The sequence below is a fragment of the Oncorhynchus clarkii genome, chromosome 16 (genome assembly GCF_045791955.1).
Source record: "Oncorhynchus clarkii lewisi isolate Uvic-CL-2024 chromosome 16, UVic_Ocla_1.0, whole genome shotgun sequence".
In the NCBI taxonomy this organism is placed as follows: Eukaryota; Metazoa; Chordata; class Actinopteri; order Salmoniformes; family Salmonidae; genus Oncorhynchus; species Oncorhynchus clarkii.
The window spans coordinates 6,794,086-6,811,530 of NC_092162.1; the positions used below are offsets into that span (position 1 = coordinate 6,794,086).

General features: G+C 42.4%; 1 protein-coding gene across 1 annotated transcript in view; it reads left to right on the forward strand.

Annotated features, from left to right (window-relative positions):
* The first annotated feature begins 3,333 nt into the window (after positions 1-3,333).
* Positions 3,334-17,445, forward strand: part of LOC139367903 (calcineurin subunit B type 1-like) — a 37,025-nt gene continuing 22,913 nt past the window's right edge. The window contains exon 1 of the mRNA XM_071106279.1: positions 3,334-3,528. Within this exon, the coding sequence (XP_070962380.1) occupies positions 3,526-3,528 (3 nt within the window). The 5' untranslated portion in view covers positions 3,334-3,525. The remainder of the gene's footprint in view (positions 3,529-17,445) is intronic.

Genomic DNA, 17,445 nt, shown 5'->3' on the forward strand with positions numbered 1-17,445 from the left:
TTTATATGTATGAAGGCAGTGTGTGTGTGTGTGTGTGTGTGTGTGTGTGTGTGTGTGTGTGTGTGTGTGTGTGTGTGTGTGTGTGTGTGTGTGTGTGTGTGTGTGTGTGTGTGTGTGTGTGTGTGTGTGTGTGTGTGTGTGTGTGTGTGTGTGTGTGATATCTATTTATATGTATGAAGGCAGTGTGTGAGTGTGTGTGTGATCTATTTATATGTATGAAGGCAGTGTGTGTGTGTGTGTGTGTGTGTGTGTGTGTGTGATATCTATTTATATGTATGAAGGCAGTGTGTGAGTGTGTGTGTGTGTGTGTGTGTGTGTGTGTGTGTGTGTGTGTGTGTGTGTGTGTGTGTGTGTATCTATGCGTATGCATGAAGGCAGTGTGTTAATATGTACACTGTATGTGCAGATGTTGCGTGTGTTATAGTACTGTAATGAGCAGTCTGTGTTTTTATTTATTTATTTAAAAATTGTTTTAGCTTTTTTTGTTCAATTAAAATGTTGTCCCATGTGTCGTTTTCCCATGTGTTGACAGAGTACAAGTAGTATAGGACATCTGTAGAAGTGAGTGTTTACATTTAGAAGATTTTACTAAATATTTTCACTAATTAAATCATTAAAATTAACTTATTTTTGAATTGGGCTGATTTTGACTAATCAAAAATCGATCCTCAGAATATCATATTTCTGTAACAAGTTGTTAGCCAGCACTTGTGTATCTTATATCTCTCTTTATTTTTGTCAAATTAAAAGTTTTATTATATTAGTTGGGAAAACACTATCAATACTGAACAACAATATATACGCAACGTAAATGTAAAGTGTGAGATAAATTTGGGCCAAACTGTAACTCAGTAAAATCTTTGAAATTGTTGCAATGTTGAATTTATTTTGTTGTTCTGCATATATATATTTTTTTAAACAATATAACTTACTATGAGATATGTAGTGAAAATGCAACAAAATGTTGTTTAATTATCAGAGCACTGTGCAATGTTACGACATCTTTATTAGATTGTGGATATGTTGTTAATCTTATTCATGGTTGTTTTAACATTTTGTGGAGGTATTTGTAAATATAGTAAATATATTTGGGAAGACATTTGTGTGTGTTTTTTTTTTTGTAATTTGAATGCTAGGAAACAACAAGTAAGTCTTAGGTTATTACTATGTAATTACTACTTTTCCATGTAATTTCTTAATACCTGGACATTTCTATACCCTAGAATATAGTAAAGTTCAACCCAGTTAATTGTGGTTTTGGGTCAGTTGCATCTTATTTTTTATTTAAAAAATTTAAACAAAATCTTCTTAGGTTTTACAGTCTAAGAAAACATGAAAGAAGCGTGCTATGTATCCATCCGTAGCATTCTGGTATGACGTCGGGGACTTGCATGCCTTGGAAATGAGGCATGAAAACATTCTGCTGTGATGAATCTTGCATGAAAATGCACTCTTTAAGTAGGTTGATTAATAATGTTGTGGTCCTCTGTGGCTTGCAACACTGCTGGGACCACCCATACAAAGAATACATGCGGCAGGCTAGTGGTTAGAGTGTAGGGGCGGCAGGTAGCCTAGTGGTTAGAGTGTAGGGGCGGCAGGTAGCCTAGTGGTTAGAGTGTAGGGGCGGCAGGTAGCCTAGTGGTTAGAGTGTAAGGACGGCAGGTAGCCTAGTGGTTAGAGTGTAGGGACGGCAGGTAGCCTAGTGGTTAGAGTGTATTGACGGTAGGTAGCCTAGTGGTTAGAGTGTAGGGACGGCAGGTAACCTAGTGGTTAGAGTGTAGGGGCGGCAGGTAGCCTAGTGGTTAGAGTGTAAGGGCGGCAGGTAGCCTAGTGGTTAGAGTGTAGGGGCGGCAGGTAGCCTAGTGGTTAGAGTGTAGGGACGGCAGGTAGCCTAGTGGTTAGAGCGTAGGGACGGCAGGTAGCCTAGTGGTTAGAGTGTAGGGACGGCAGGTAGCCTAGTGGTTAGAGCGTAGGGACGGCAGGTAGCCTAGTGGTTAGAGCGTAGGGACGGCAGGTAGCCTAGTGGTTAGAGTGTAGGGACGGCAGGTAGCCTAGTGGTTAGAGTGTAGGGACGGCAGGAAGCCTGGTGGTTAGCGCGTTGGGCCAGTAACCGAAAGGTTGTTAGATCAAATCCCCGAGCTGACGAGATAAAAATCTGTCTTTCTGCCCCTGAATAAGGCAGTTAATCCGTAGGCCGTCATTGTAAATAATAATTTGTTCTTATTTTTCTTACTTGCCTGGTTAAATACATTTACAAACTGCGTGACTGTATGTTTTTTGGGGTTAAATGGCTGATATTATACACAGTGTGTTATGTTAGACACTTTACATCAGCTTTACTGTTGGCTATGGGAGATTAGGCAGGATTTGTATTTTTAACATCTATTTAACTAGGCAAGTCAAGTAAGAACATATTTATCTTTATTTAACCAGGCAAGTCAGTTAAGAACAAATTCTTATTTTCAATGACGGCCTAGGAACAGCTCGGGGGTTTGAACTTGCAACCTTCCGGTTCCTAGTCCAACGCTCTAACCACTAGTCTACCCTACCACCCCAATACAATGACGGCCTACCGTGGCCTCCCAATTACAGCCGGATGTGATACAGCCTGGATTCGAACCAGGGACTGTAGTGATGCCTCTTGCACTGAGATGCAGTGCCTTAGATCACTGTGCCACTCACGAGGATATGTGAGAACTTTAGGGGTCAATGCTGGATGATAAAGCCCATAGGACCCCCTGTCCCTAACGAAAGGGATGGGGGGGGACTGGACACGACCTCCACAGGGCCCTTATGGCTCCTGTCAAAACATAGCGGTAGCCCAACAGTAGGTCTGGACAATGGGGATATTCCTGCATGCACTGCACAGTTTCCACCACTGAGTGGTGCACTTGTGCAAACAGACATTGGATGAGAAAAAAATAGACCTGAGTTCCCCGGATGTACTGTAAATCAAGTATTTTACGAGTTTACGAGTTTCCCACGTGTTATGAACGCAACATTAATCCACAACATGGCGTTGAGGATGTGCTGAGATCTTCAAAATAAAAGTGATCTGTTTCACATAGCACTGAAGGGATGTGCCCTTGAACATTGGCAGAACCCACTCTCTTTTTCTATTTGGGGTAGGCTACATTGGAAGACTGGCAGTGGCTAGACCCAAAGCATGAATTGCAGTCTTTCCTTGTCCATATACTGCTCTAAAGTAAGGAAACAAATAAGTAATGTTGAACTTTCCCTTTAAAACATATGGACTTTTATTTAGAAATGCAGGCTGCATGCTGGCTCCTCTCACCCCCCTCCACACCTACCTTGTCCCTCCTCCTCCTCGTTACTGACCCGCCCTGCGGGTTTCCCTGTGCCACTGCGGTGAAACCAACTGTAAAAGAGGATCTGGTTAAAAAAGTAAACAACCTGAATATCACGAGCGCCGTGTTTTGTAATAGCGAGACCCCCAGTTTATATCGTTTTTTTTCTTTTCGTTCACATCTCCGGGTCAACCTATTTCATCATCCAACCGGCAAAATGGTAAGCAAACGGCCGCGACTCTTATTGTTACCCACCAAACGACAGAGAAACGCCACAGTAAATATGGTCAAATGTCTGCAGGTAGAGGGACTATAGTCTACGGTTTTTTGACAGTTTGTTGTGTTATTACCGTGTTATATGTGTCGCAGAGTGAGACGAAACCATACCGCCCTCCCTCGCAAGGGAAGAGGAAACGCTTTCCGTGCCAATTTCGCCTCTGTTTATTGGGCAGTGCAATGGCCGAGATATGCCCTTCCCAGTCCTAACCCTGTCTACGCTGTAAATCCTGCGATATGTTGTTATCCTAAAGTAGATACAAGTCAACACTCTCTATCATAACATGTTGGGGGAAAAACCATATTGTGCGACACTAGGAGATTTACATGTTCTGCTTTCATGTTGTTTCCCCTGACCGTGAGTGAGTGGCTATCTTGACCGATCTGTAGCCTACCCTAATTTGCTGTAATCTGCTTTATAAATAAGATTACATGGTGTGTACGTTGCATTTAGCAGGCAGGACTAGACATAAACAAATCAAGGAGGGGGGATGAGAAAAGACCGAAGCATGTAGCCTTGGTGTTGCAACACTCAATAACCCCCTTTCATTTCGTCTCGCTACAGTGTGACTTAGTTCTGATCAAGATTACAAGGCAGCTACTGTCGCGCTCTCGATCTCTAGCAACTTTATTTAATCTTTATTTAACTAAGAAACACATTCTTATTTACAATGACGGCCTTTCAAAAGGAAAAAAGGCCTGCGGGAACGGGGGCTGGGATGAAAAATAAAAATATAGGACGAAAGACACATCTTGACAAGAGAGACAACACGACAAAAGGAGAGACCTAAAACAACAGCATAGCATGGCAGTAACACACGACAACACAGCACGGTAGCAACACAACATGACAACAACATGGCAGCAGCACAACATGGACACCTGCTCGTCCAACATCTCATTCCAAAACCATGGGCATTAATATGTTGTTGGTCCCCCCCTTTGCTGCTATAACAGTCTCCACTCTTCTGGTAAAGGCTTTCCACTAGATGTTGGAACATTGCTGAGGGGACTTGCTTCCATTCAGCCTCGAGCATTAGTGAGGTCGGGCACTGATGTTGGGCGATAAGGTCTGGCTCGCAGTCTCTGTTCAAATTCATCCCAAAGGTGTTTGATGGGGTTGAGGTCAGGGCTCTGTGCAGGCCAGTCAAGTTCTTCCACACAGATCTCAACAAACCCTTTCTGTATGGACCTCGCTTTGTGCACGGTGACATTGTCAAGCTGAAACAGGAAAGGGCTTTCCTCAAACTGTTGCCACAGAGTTGGAAACACAGAATCATCTAGAATGTCATTGTATGCTGTAACATTAAGATTTCCCTTCACTGGAACAAAGGGGCCCAAACCATGAAAAACAGCCCCAGACCATTATTCCTCCTCCATAAAACTTTACAGTTGGCACTATGCATTGGGGCAGGTAGCGTTCTCCTAGCATCCGTCAAACCCAGATTTGTCCGTTGGACTGCCAGATGGTGAAGCGTGATTCATCACTCCAGAGAACGCCTTTCCACTGCTCCAGAGTCCAATGGCGGTGATCTTTACGCCACTCCAGCCGACGCTTAGCATTGCGCATGGTGATCTTAGACTTGTGTGCGGCTGCTCGGCCATGGAAACCCATTTCATGATGCTCCAGACGAACAGTTCTTATGCTGACGTTGCTTCCAGGGTCAGTTTGGAACTCGGTAGTGAGTGTTGCAACCGAGGACAGGTGATTTTTACGCTCTACGCGCTTCAGTACTCAGTGGTCCCATTCTGTGAGCATGTGTGGCCTACCACTTCGCGGCTGAGCCGTTGTTGCTCCTAGATGTTTCCACTTCACAATAACAGCCCTTACAGTTGACCGGGGCAGCTCTAGTAGGGCAGAGTTTGATGAACTGACTTGTTGCCACATTGAAAGTCACTGAGCTCTTCAGTAAGCCCATTCTGTGGCCAAAGTTTGTCTATGGAGATTGCATGGCTGTGTGCTCAATTTTATACACCTGTCAGCAACGGGCGTGGCTGAAATAGCCGAATCCACTAATTTGGAAGGGTGTCCTCATACTTTTGTATATATAGTGTAGATCATTTTAGGCTAGCCAACAGGCTACCCCATCGATGGAGGCTACACGGCTAGGCTACTTTGGGTTGTGAGTGACTGAGGTGGGGTGCAAGGAGGACGGCGGCACTTGCTTAAGCATGAATGACCTGATACAGGGACCGTATGCTGCCTAGCAATCGAGCACCACCCACATACATACATATCGACTGAGCGCTAGCCGGGTAGCACTAAACTAAGAGATAAAAGACGTGGCTAATTACCAGCACAAGTCATGATTCATCCTGCCTGGCTGCCTGGAGACGCTCCCTGTGTGGTGCCTGTCAGTGCATGTCTGCCCACTCACACAGGATTTATTAGCATAACTGTTGCATTGCTTCTTAGCGCAAGGAGCTAATACAATTGTGAACAGGCCTATATGATCTCATGAGTCCAGGTGAGCTAATGAAACATGCACCTCTGGACAAATCTTGGCTATAGTATGATAACTGTGCATTGAATGGGTTCTAGAACAAGGAGCTAAGGTTGCATTTACACGGGCAGCCTAATTCTGACATTTTGCCACTTAATTGGTCCATCAGATCAGCTCTTCAGTCACTTTAATTGATATTTTGACCAATCAGATCAGATCTTTAGCCACTAATTGGGCAAAAGATCAGAATTGAGCTTCCGGGTGTAAACGCAGATCTCTTGAGTCCAGGTAGCCCAATGAAAGGTGTATACACCACCCGTTCTTGGAAATGTGATTTTTTTTTTTCAATGAGCTTTGAAGACCTCCTGCCTAAAAGGTTTCAAACAGTCCAACGGGCAACCAATCAATCAATCAATCCTGCATCTCAACTTTTTCACAGTCTGGCCAAACATAAGCCAGTATATACCATATAGAGCTAGCTTTTACAGTCACGGTGCCTCGTGTAGGCTTTCTCACCTCTGTGCCTCAGACTTGGACTTTACACTCAGGCAGTTTATTCTTAATACATACCAATTCCCTCTTGACCACCCACCCAAACCCTACCAAATCCACACCATCCACCAACTCTGACAGAAGCATCCAATGGAAGGAGGAAAGTCAGCTGGTTTACAACCTTTCTTCAGGAGTATAGTTTGACACCCTGCCCTAAACACCCACCCACACACACACATACACACACACACACACACACACACGAGAGGATTAGCTAGTGAGAGTATTTAGCCTGCTGATATTTAGATTATTATTTTCAGATTAGCACGTAATCCGTCCACATAGTGTTTCTCTAGCTCTCTTCCATTCATGTGGTAGCAGCCAGGAATCATGTTCTGACTGGTGCTGCTACAGACAGTTCATTGAGACAAGAGGGCCAAAATAATAGCCTCAAAGATGGCAAATGGTAACTATTCTGTTAAAACAAATCAAGCAGGTTAGTTGTAATCAAATGAGTCATTATAGTAAAGAAAGAATGGTGCTATTTAGCAGACGCTTAAACCAAAATAGTCTCACCAAAACGCTTTGATCCAACGGTAGTCCATGCATACATTTTAGTGTGGCGACCCCGGCGGGAATCGAACCCACGGCCGACAGGCAGCCCAACTCTGATCATCTTCAACTAACTGGTCTTTTTACCAAACAGATCAGTTTTTTTTTTTTGCCAATATTTGGACATAATATCAGAATTGGGCTGCCTGTGTAATCGCAGACTTAGTTTCAACCTCCAACCCGCCCAAAGAAGTGCTTGAAAAGTCAGTCTAATCAATATACATGCTCTCTGCATTAGTTAGTCTAACATATCATCTGTGTAAATACATTTCCCGTGTGTACTGCACAGACCTTTGATGTATGTCATGTCTGGTGTCAGGCCAGATGGTGAGTGTTAATGGTGCCAATTATATATGGAAGTTGGCCCTGCATCTACTTACAATATTATCTTATAATTGGCATGTGTAATATACAATACTATTATGAGATACGGTCAAAACGGGAGATTATTTTGGCGTTCGTTTTGAAGGCCTGATTGTGATTTGGACGACACGACTCCTGCTTGTTTGGACCGGAATAGAAATAACAAGGAGAGTTAGACCAGACACACATCCTCTCCCTAGGGGTTCCCTTTATCCAGATAGGTATCTCTTCTAATTAGCTAGGCGTTGTTTACTGTAGAGATCCATCAGCTGAACCAACAGTGTTGCCAGATTGTTAATCATGAAAAAAATGTGTGTTTTGTGCTGTGTGCTAATTGATTCTGAATGAAACATACATTATTGATGAGAAAACACAGTCGGTGGCTCTCTCTCTTTCTCTGTCTCGATCGCTCTCTCGCTCTATCAATCCCTCTCTCGCTCTCTCTCCAGCTGCCTCTTTCTCTGTCCCCCTCTCCATAACTCTACCCTCTGAGAGGCTTAATTTACATTTTAAGCGGCATATTAAGATATGAGCTTAATTAACACAACTTGTTTATTGATGAGAGGAAAAACAAAACAACCAGCCATGTTATTTCTGACACAACCAACTGCGTAGCCTAGTGGTCAGAGTGTTGGACTAGTAACTGAAAGGTTGCTAGATTGAATCCCCGAGCTGACAAGGTACAAATCTGTCGTTCTGCCCCTGAACAAGGCAGTTAAACCACTGTTCCTAGGCCGTCATTGAAAATAAGAATTTGTTCTTAACTGACTTGCCTAGTTAAATAAAGGTAATTTTAAAAATTCTGACACAGAAGAGGTGTTACTTCTGACACAACCAGCCTCGTTATTTCGTACACAACCAGCCGTGTTATTTCTGACACAACCAGCCGTGTTATTTCTGACACAACCAGCCGTGTTATTTCTGACACAACCAGCCGTGTTATTTCTGACACAACCAGCCGTGTTATTTCTGACACAACCAGCCTCGTTATTTCTGACACAACCAGCCTCGTTATTTCTGACACAACCAGCCGTGTTATTTCTGACACAACCAGCCGCATTATTTCTGACACAGAAGATGTGTTACTTCTGAAGCAACCAAACGCTAGACAGTTGACCTGAGGCCTAAACTTAGTAACTCTATAATCCTAAACACTCCCAATCTCCTTTCCTGTAGGCCTAAATCCTTACCTCACTCAACCTGCATTTATTTGACCAGTGTGGGCTACATACGCCCAGAGCATTTTTATAAACAGACCTTTATTTAGAAAATAGTTACATCATGTGTTGCCACGTCTTGGAATGAGACTGACCTTACCTCCTCTGGCTAAACTAGTATTCCACATAATTCTATACATCCTAAAAAACAGCTCTCTTTCATTAACAGATGTAAACCTTTATTTTGAAAACAGGCCTAGTTGCATGCGTTGCCACGTCTTTCGAATGGGATTGATGCTGTCCCTATGACAAAGTGTAATGTATGTATGTATGTATGTATTAGAGGTCGGCCAATTAATTAGGGACGATTTCAAGTTTTCATAACAATCGTTAATCGGTATTTTTGGACACCGATTTTCCAATTTTGATTTTACTTTATTGAATTATTTATTTATTTATTTTAATTTACACCTTTTATTTAACTAGGCAAGTCAGTTAAGAACACATTCTTATTTTCAAGGACGGCCTAGGAACGGTGGGTTAACTGCCTTGTTCAGGGGCAGAACAACAGATTTTTACCTTGTCAGCTCGGGGATTTGTTTTTGCAATCTTCCAGTTACTAGTCCAACGCTCTAACCACCTGCCTTACATTGCACTCCACGAGGAGCCTGCGTGGCAGGCTGACTACCTGTTACGCGAGGGCTGCAAGAAGCCAAGGTAAGTTGTTAGCTAGCATTTAACTTATCTTATAAAAAATAATCAATCTTAACATAATCACTAGTTAACTACACATGGTTGATGATATTACTAGTTTATCTAGCGTGTCCTGCGTTGCATATAATGGATGCGGTGCCTAACAAGCGCATTTGCGAAAAAAGCACTGTCGTTGCACCAATGTACCTAACCATAAACATCAATGCCTTTCTTTAAAATCAATACACAAGTATATATTTTTAAACTTGCATATTTAGTTAATATTGCCTGCTAACATGAATTTCTTATAACTTGGGAAATTGTGTCACTTCTCTTGCGTTCCGTGCGAGCTGTCAGGGTATATGCAGCAGTTTGGGTCGCCTGGCTCGTTGCGAACTGTGTGAAGTCCATTTATTCCTAACAAAGGCCGTCATTAATTTTCCAGATTTGTACATAATTATAACATTGAAGGTTGTACAATGTAACAGGAATATTTAGACTTAGGGATGCCACCCGTTAGATAAAATACGGAACGGTTCCTTATTTCACTGAAAGAATAAACGTTTTGTTTTCGAAATGATCGTTTCCGGATTCGACCATTTTAATGACCTAAGGCTCGTATTTCTGTGTGTTATTATGTTATTAAGTCTATGATTTGATAGAGCAGTCTGACTGAGCGATGGTAGGCACCAGCAGGCTCGTAAGCATTCATTCAAACAGCACTTTCGTGCGTTTTGCCAGCAGCTCTTCACAAGGCTTCAAGCATTGCGCTGTTTATGACTTCAAGCCTATCAACTCCCGAGATGAGGCTGGTGTAACCGATGAGAAATGGCTAGCTAGTTAGCAGGGTGTGCGCTAATAGCGTTTCAAACGTCACTTGCTCTGAGACTTGGAGTAGTTGTTCCCCTTGCTCTGCATGGGTAACGCTGCTTCGAGGGTGGCTGTTGTCGATTTGTTCCTGGTTCGAGCCCAGGTAGGAGGTAGGAGAGGGACGGAAGCTATACTGTTACACTGGCAATACTAAAGTGCCTATAAGAACATCCAATAGTCAAAGCTTTCATATGTTCTCATGTTCTGAGCAAGGAACTTAAACGTTAGCTTTCTTACATGGCACATATTGCACTTTTACTTTCTTCTCCAACACTGTTTTTGCATTATTTAAACCAAATTGAACATGTTTCATTATTTATTTGAGGCTAAATTGATTTTATTGATGTATCATATTAAGTTCAAATAAGTGTTCATTCAGTATTGTTGTAATTGTCATTATTACAAATAAATAAAAAAATTGTTTGATTAATCGGTATCGACTTTTTTTGGTCCTCCAATAATCGGTATCTGTATCGGCGTTGAAAAATCATAATCGGTCGACCTCTAGTATGTATGTAACACCAGGGAAGTAGCCAAGTTAGCGTTGTGGAAAGTTAAATTCTAATCCCATCTATCCCCTTGCTCTTCGCTGCTTAAAATACCTTAGCACGTCTGGACTGGAGGGAACACAGTGTGTGTGTGTGCGTGTGTGTGTAAAGTGTGTGTATGTGTAAAGTGTGTGTGTGTGTGTGTGTGTGTGTGCAGTCAATTTACATACACTTAAAACAGTGAAAACATTACACTTCACAACACATTATTACACACTACATCTACAATACATAATCCATAGGTACCTGTGTGTAAAGTGTGTGTGTGTCTCCACAGTCCACGCTGTTACATAAGGTCTAGTTTTATATTTTTCTTTAAATCTGATTGTACTGCTTGACTGAGTTACATCATGTGGAGTGGAGTTCCATGTTGTCAAGGCCCTATGTAGCACTATGTGTTTCCCGTAGTCTGTTCTGGCCTTGGGGACTGTGAAGAGACCTCTGGTGACATGTCTTGTGGGTTATTCATGAGTGTCTGAGCTGTGTGCCAGTAGTTTAGACAGACAGCTTTCAACATGTCAACAGTAGTGATGAAGTCAATCTCTCCTCTACTTTGAGCCAGGAGAGATTGACATGCATATTATTAATGTTAGCTCTCTGTGTACATTGAAGGGTAAACTGTGCTGCTCTGTTCTGGGCCAATTGTAATTAGCCTATGTCCCTCTTTGTGGCACTTGACCATATGACTGGACAGTAGTCCAGGTACGACAAAACTAGGGCCTGTAGGGCTTGTTTTGTTGATAGCAGTGTCAAGAAAACAGAGCAGCACTTTATTACGGCCAGACCTCTCCCTATCTTAGCTACCATTGCATCTGTATGTTTGACCATGACAGTTTACAATCCAGGGTTACTCCAAGTAGTTTAGTCTCCTCAACTTGCTCAATTGCCACATCATTCATTACAAGATTTAGTTGAGGTTTAGGGTTTAGTTAACAATTTGTCCCAAACACAGTGGTTTTAGTTTTTTAAATATTTAGGACTAGCTTATTTCTTGACACCATTCTGAAACTGACTGCAACTCTTTGTTAAGGGTTTGCAGTGATTTCAATTGCTGTGGTAGCTGATGTGTATCGTGTTGAGTCATCAGCATACATAGACACACAGGCTTTAGTCAGTGTCAGTGGCATGACATTTAGTTAAGATTTTAAAGAAGAAAGGGGCCTAGATAGCTGCCCTGGGGAATGCCTGACTCTACCTGGATTATGTTGGAGATGCTTCCATTAAAGAACACCCTCTGTGTTCTGTTAAGACAGGTAACTCTCATTCCACAATATAACATGAGCTGTAAAGCCATTACACAAATGTTTGTCCAGCAGCAGATTTTGATTGTTAATGTCAAAAGTTGCACTGAATTCTAACAAAACAGTACTCTTACAATCTTCTCTCAGCCAATCATCAGTAATTTGTGTAAAGCACAGTACATGTTGAATACCCTTCACTATAAGCGTGCTGAAAGTCTGTTTTTTAATTTGTTTATCGTGAAATAGCATTGTATCTGGACAAACACAATTTTGTCCAAAAATGTTGGTAACAGGCTGATTGGTTGGCTGTTTGAGCCAGTAAAGGGTGCTTTGCTGTTCTTAGGTAGTGGAATTACTTTTGCTTCCCTCCAGGCCTGAGGGCACACACTTTCCCTGTAGGCTTAGTTTGAAGAGGTGGCTAATAGGAGTGGTGTCATGCCTACTCCTCCTCCTTCCCTCCGGTGCTCGACGTCGCTGGTCTACTAACCACCGGCCCTGTCAAACGTCATTACGTACACCCGTTCACCATCATTACGCACACCTGTTCACCACCATTACGCACACCTGTTCCCCATCATTACGTACACCTGTTCACCATCATTACACACACATGTTCACCAGCATTACGCACACCTGTTCACCATCATTACGCACACCTGTTCACCATCATTACACACACCTGTTCACCATCACTACGTACACCTGTTCACCATCATTACACACACCTGTTCACCATCACTACGTACACCTGTTCACCATCATTACGCACACCTGTTCACCATCATTACGCACACCTGTTCACCATCACTACTTACACCTGTTCACCATCATTACACACACCTGTTCACCAGCATTACGCACACCTGTTCACCATCATTACGCACACCTGTTCACCATCACTACGTACACCTGTTCACCATCACTACGTACACCTGGACATCATTATTTCCTTGATTACTCCCCCTTTATTTAGCCCTCAGTAGCCATTAGTCATTAGGTAGTATTGTTTTAATGCACATTCTGCACACGTCTTATGTTTTGTTTATCTGCATTTATTCATTCTTAAACTCACCTTCTGCACCTGCTTCCTGACTCCCGGTGTATACGTAACAAGTGGCTTGTCATTGTTGATAGACAGCACAAATTGTTTTTCACCTCGTTCACATGCACTTTACTGAATATAAATTACAATGCTTGTCTTGAAGGTTCGGATTTTGTTGTTTTCATGTCATGCCTAAGTTAGCTAATCTTGCCAATGAAAAAATCATTGAAGTAGTTGGCAATATCAGTGGGTTTTGTGATGAGAGGCATCTGATTCAATGAATGATGGCGACGAGTTTGCCTTTTTACCCAATATTTAATTTAACCAATCAGAGTCTAAGCCCTGTCTAAGCCAGGGGAGGGGGGTTCTACAAAGCTATATGGAATTGTTTTAAGAAGGTACTAAGCTATTTGGAATTGTTTTAAGAAGGTCATACCAAGGATCATTTAGCTCATTTTTTATTTTAAGACCCCTTGAATGTCTTCCTGCTATTAGCCCATTCAAACGCATGGAACAACAGATAGTCCCCCCCAAAAAATATCAAAAGGAAGTTTGTTCTGAAGTGTCTCTCCTATATCTGAGAGATAAGAACGATTGGGAATTTTTATTTTGAAATATTTTTTTTCTTATTCCCCCCCCCCCCCCCACATTTTTGGCATTAAACTGTCCCCATATATACTGTACTTCCATACATTTTTTCAACTGGTACTGGCGGAGCTTCAGACAAGTTTTGTGAGGCCTGTGAGTATCCTAGAGCAAAACATGCACAGTACATGTTCGTGAGAGTCACCGTTGCGCAGAGGGGGGGTCATATTAGAGTCTAGCCCGGACGGTTTGAATGCTACGGAGACACAAATTTCCTGACACTTGAGGAGGCCATAGAGCAAAACGGAGAACACCATTGTGTTCGTAAGTGTCTCGTCTTTCCATAGAGGGTCATAATAGGTTGTAGGCTAATAAGTTGGTAGACCGCTTGGACGATACAGACTGATTCTCAGGATGTCACAGGGTCTGACAAACACCTCTCTAGCTCTGTCACCTTTCTCTCCAGATGTGGAAGTGTTACATAGGCTGTGCAGCCGGTCTGATTTACCATCCCTCTTGTTTGTTCTGCCGTTAGTTATAATAGAACGTAGATCGTCTGAATGACTATCTGAGGAATTCTGCCCCACATTGTAACAAACCAGATAATAGCCTGTTGTGTCTTAAATGGGTGGAATTTACACCAATGAGATTTCAGACCAGAGGCTCTGCACACACACACACACACACACATCTCTCTCTTTCTGCTCTGGCTCATTTGCACAGTCCGGCTTTGGTCTATGTCGGAAGTCACTAACATTCAGGCTTTGGTCTATGTCACGCTATGTCATAATCAGGCTTAGGTCTATGTCACGCTATGTCATAATCAGGCTTAGGTCTATGTCACGCTATGTCATAATCAGGCTTAGGCCCTACGTCACTGCCTTGTTTCAAGCAAGCTAATGCAGAAGTGACCAGACCTGGGTTCATATACTATTTAGGGTGACTTGTATATAGTACCAGAACTGGGTTCAAATAGTATTTAGGGTGACTTACAGACAGTACCAGACCTGGGTTCAAATAGTATTTAGGGTGACTTATAGACAGTACCAGACCTGGGTTCAAATAGTATTTAGGGTGACTTATAGACAGTACCAGACCTGGATTCAAATAGTATTTAGGGTAACTTATAGACAGTACCAGACCTGGGATCAAATAGTATTTAGGGTGACTTATAGACAGTACCAGACCTGGATTCAAATACTATTTAGGGTGACTTATAGACAGTACCAGACCTGGATTCAAATACTATTTAGGGTGACTTATATATAGTACCAGACCTGGGATCAAATAGTATTTAGGGTGACTTATAGACAGTACCAGACCTGGGTTCAAATAGTATTTAGGGTGACTTATAGACAGTACCAGACCTGGATTCAAATAGTATTTAGGGTGACTTATAGACAGTACCAGACCTGGGTTCAAATAGTATTTAGGGTGACTTATAGACAGTACCAGACCTGGGTTCAAATAGTATTTAGGGTGACTTACGGACAGTACCAGACCTGGTTTCATATACTATTTAGGGTGACTTATAGACAGTACCAGACCTGGGTTCATATACTATTTAGGGTGACTTATATATAGTACCAGACCTGGATTCAAATACTATTTAGGGTGACTTACAGACAGTACCAGACCTGGATTCAAATAGTATTTAGGGTGACTTATAGACAGTACCAGACCTGGGTTCAAATAGTATTTAGGGTGACTTATAGACAGTACCAGACCTGGGTTCAAATAGTATTTAGGGTGACTTATAGACAGTACCAGACCTGGGTTCATATACTATTTAGGGTGACTTACAGACAGTACCAGACCTGGGTTCATATACTATTTAGGGTGACTTATAGACAGTACCAGACCTGGGTTCATATACTATTTAGGGTGACTTGTATATAGTACCAGAACTGGGTTCAAATAGTATTTAGGGTGACTTATAGACAGTACCAGACCTGGGATCAAATAGTATTTAGGGTGACTTATAGACAGTACCAGACCTGGGTTCAAATAGTATTTAGGGTGACTTATAGACAGTACCAGACCTGGATTCAAATAGTATTTAGGGTGACTTACGGACAGTACCAGACCTGGATTCAAATACTATTTAGGGTGACTTACAGACAGTACCAGACCTGGATTCAAATACTATTTAGGGTGACTTGTATATAGTACCAGAACTGGGTTCAAATAGTATTTAGGGTGACTTACAGACAGTACCAGACCTGGATTCAAATACTATTTAGGGTGACTTACAGACAGTACCAGACCTGGATTCAAATACTATTTAGGGTGACTTATATATAGTACCAGACCTGGATTCAAATACTATTTAGGGTGACTTATATATAGTACCAGACCTGGGTTCAAATAGTATTTAGGGTGACTTATATATAGTACCAGACCTGGATTCAAATACTATTTAGGGTGACTTACAGACAGTACCAGACCTGGATTCAAATAGTATTTAGGGTGACTTATATATAGTACCAGACCTGGATTCAAATAGTATTTAGGGTGTTTCAAAGACATTTGGCATGTATTTAAAAACACAGTGTATTTTCCAATACTCCAAAATACTTCCATGCGTTTAAAGAGATTCTCCGGTACTTTTGTATACTTTCTAGCCAGTAGTTCTGAAAGTAACGCTCACGAGACAAAAGTGGTCCCCGAAAATGGCGTACTACAATCAGTGTAGATGAACGGGAGGAGGCAGGTTAAAGAAGGATTATTACGCCTTGAAACAGTTGACATGGATTGTGTATGTGTGCCATTCAGAGGGTGAATGGGCAAGACAAAAGATTTAAGTGCCTTTGAACGGGGGTATGGTAGTAGGTGCCAGGCGCTCCAGTTTGTGTGAAGAAATGCAACGCTGCTGGGTTTTTCATGCTCAACAGTTTCCCGTGTGTATCAAGAATGGTCCACCATCCAAAATACATCTAGTCAAATTGACAACTCTGGGAAGTATTGGGAGTCAACATGCATCCCTATGGAACGCTTTCGACATCTTGTAGAGTGCGTGCCTTGACGTATTGAGGACAAAAAGGGGCGGGGTCAACTCAATGTTAGAAAGGTGTGTTCCTAATGTTTGGAAAACTCTGTGTATATACAGTAAAAAAGTTTGGACACACCTACTCATTCCATGTTTTTTATTTATTTTTTACTATTTTCTACATTTTAGAATAACAGTGAAGACATCAAAACTATGAAATAACACACATGGTATCATGTAGTAACCAAAAAAGTATTAAATAAATAAAAATATATTTGAGATTCTTCAAAGTAGCCACCCTTTGCCTTGATGACAGCTTTGCTCCCTCTTGGCGTTCTCTCAGCCTGCTTCATGGGCCCCTGAGTGGCGCAGCGGTCAAAGGCACTGCATCTCAGTGCTAGAGGGGTCACTACAGACCCTGGTTCAGTGGTCGAAGGCACTGCATCTTAGTGCTAGAGGCATCACTACAGACCCTGGTTCAGCGGTCTAAGGCACTGCATCTCAGTGCTAGAGGGGTCACTACAGACCCTGGTTCAGCGGTCGAAGGCACTGCATCTCAGTGCTAGAGGCATCACTACAGACCCTGGTTCAGCGGTCTAAGGCACTGCATCTCAGTGCTAGAGGCGTCACTACAGACCCTGGTTCAGCGGTCTAAGGCACTGCATCTCAGTGCTAGAGGCGTCACTACAGACGCCTTGGTTCGAATCCAGGCTGTATCACATCCGGCCGTGATTGGGAGTTCCATAGGGCGGCGCTCAATTGGCCCAGCGTTGTTCGGGTTTGGCCGGTGAAGGCCGGCATTGTAAACAAGAATTTGTTCTTAAC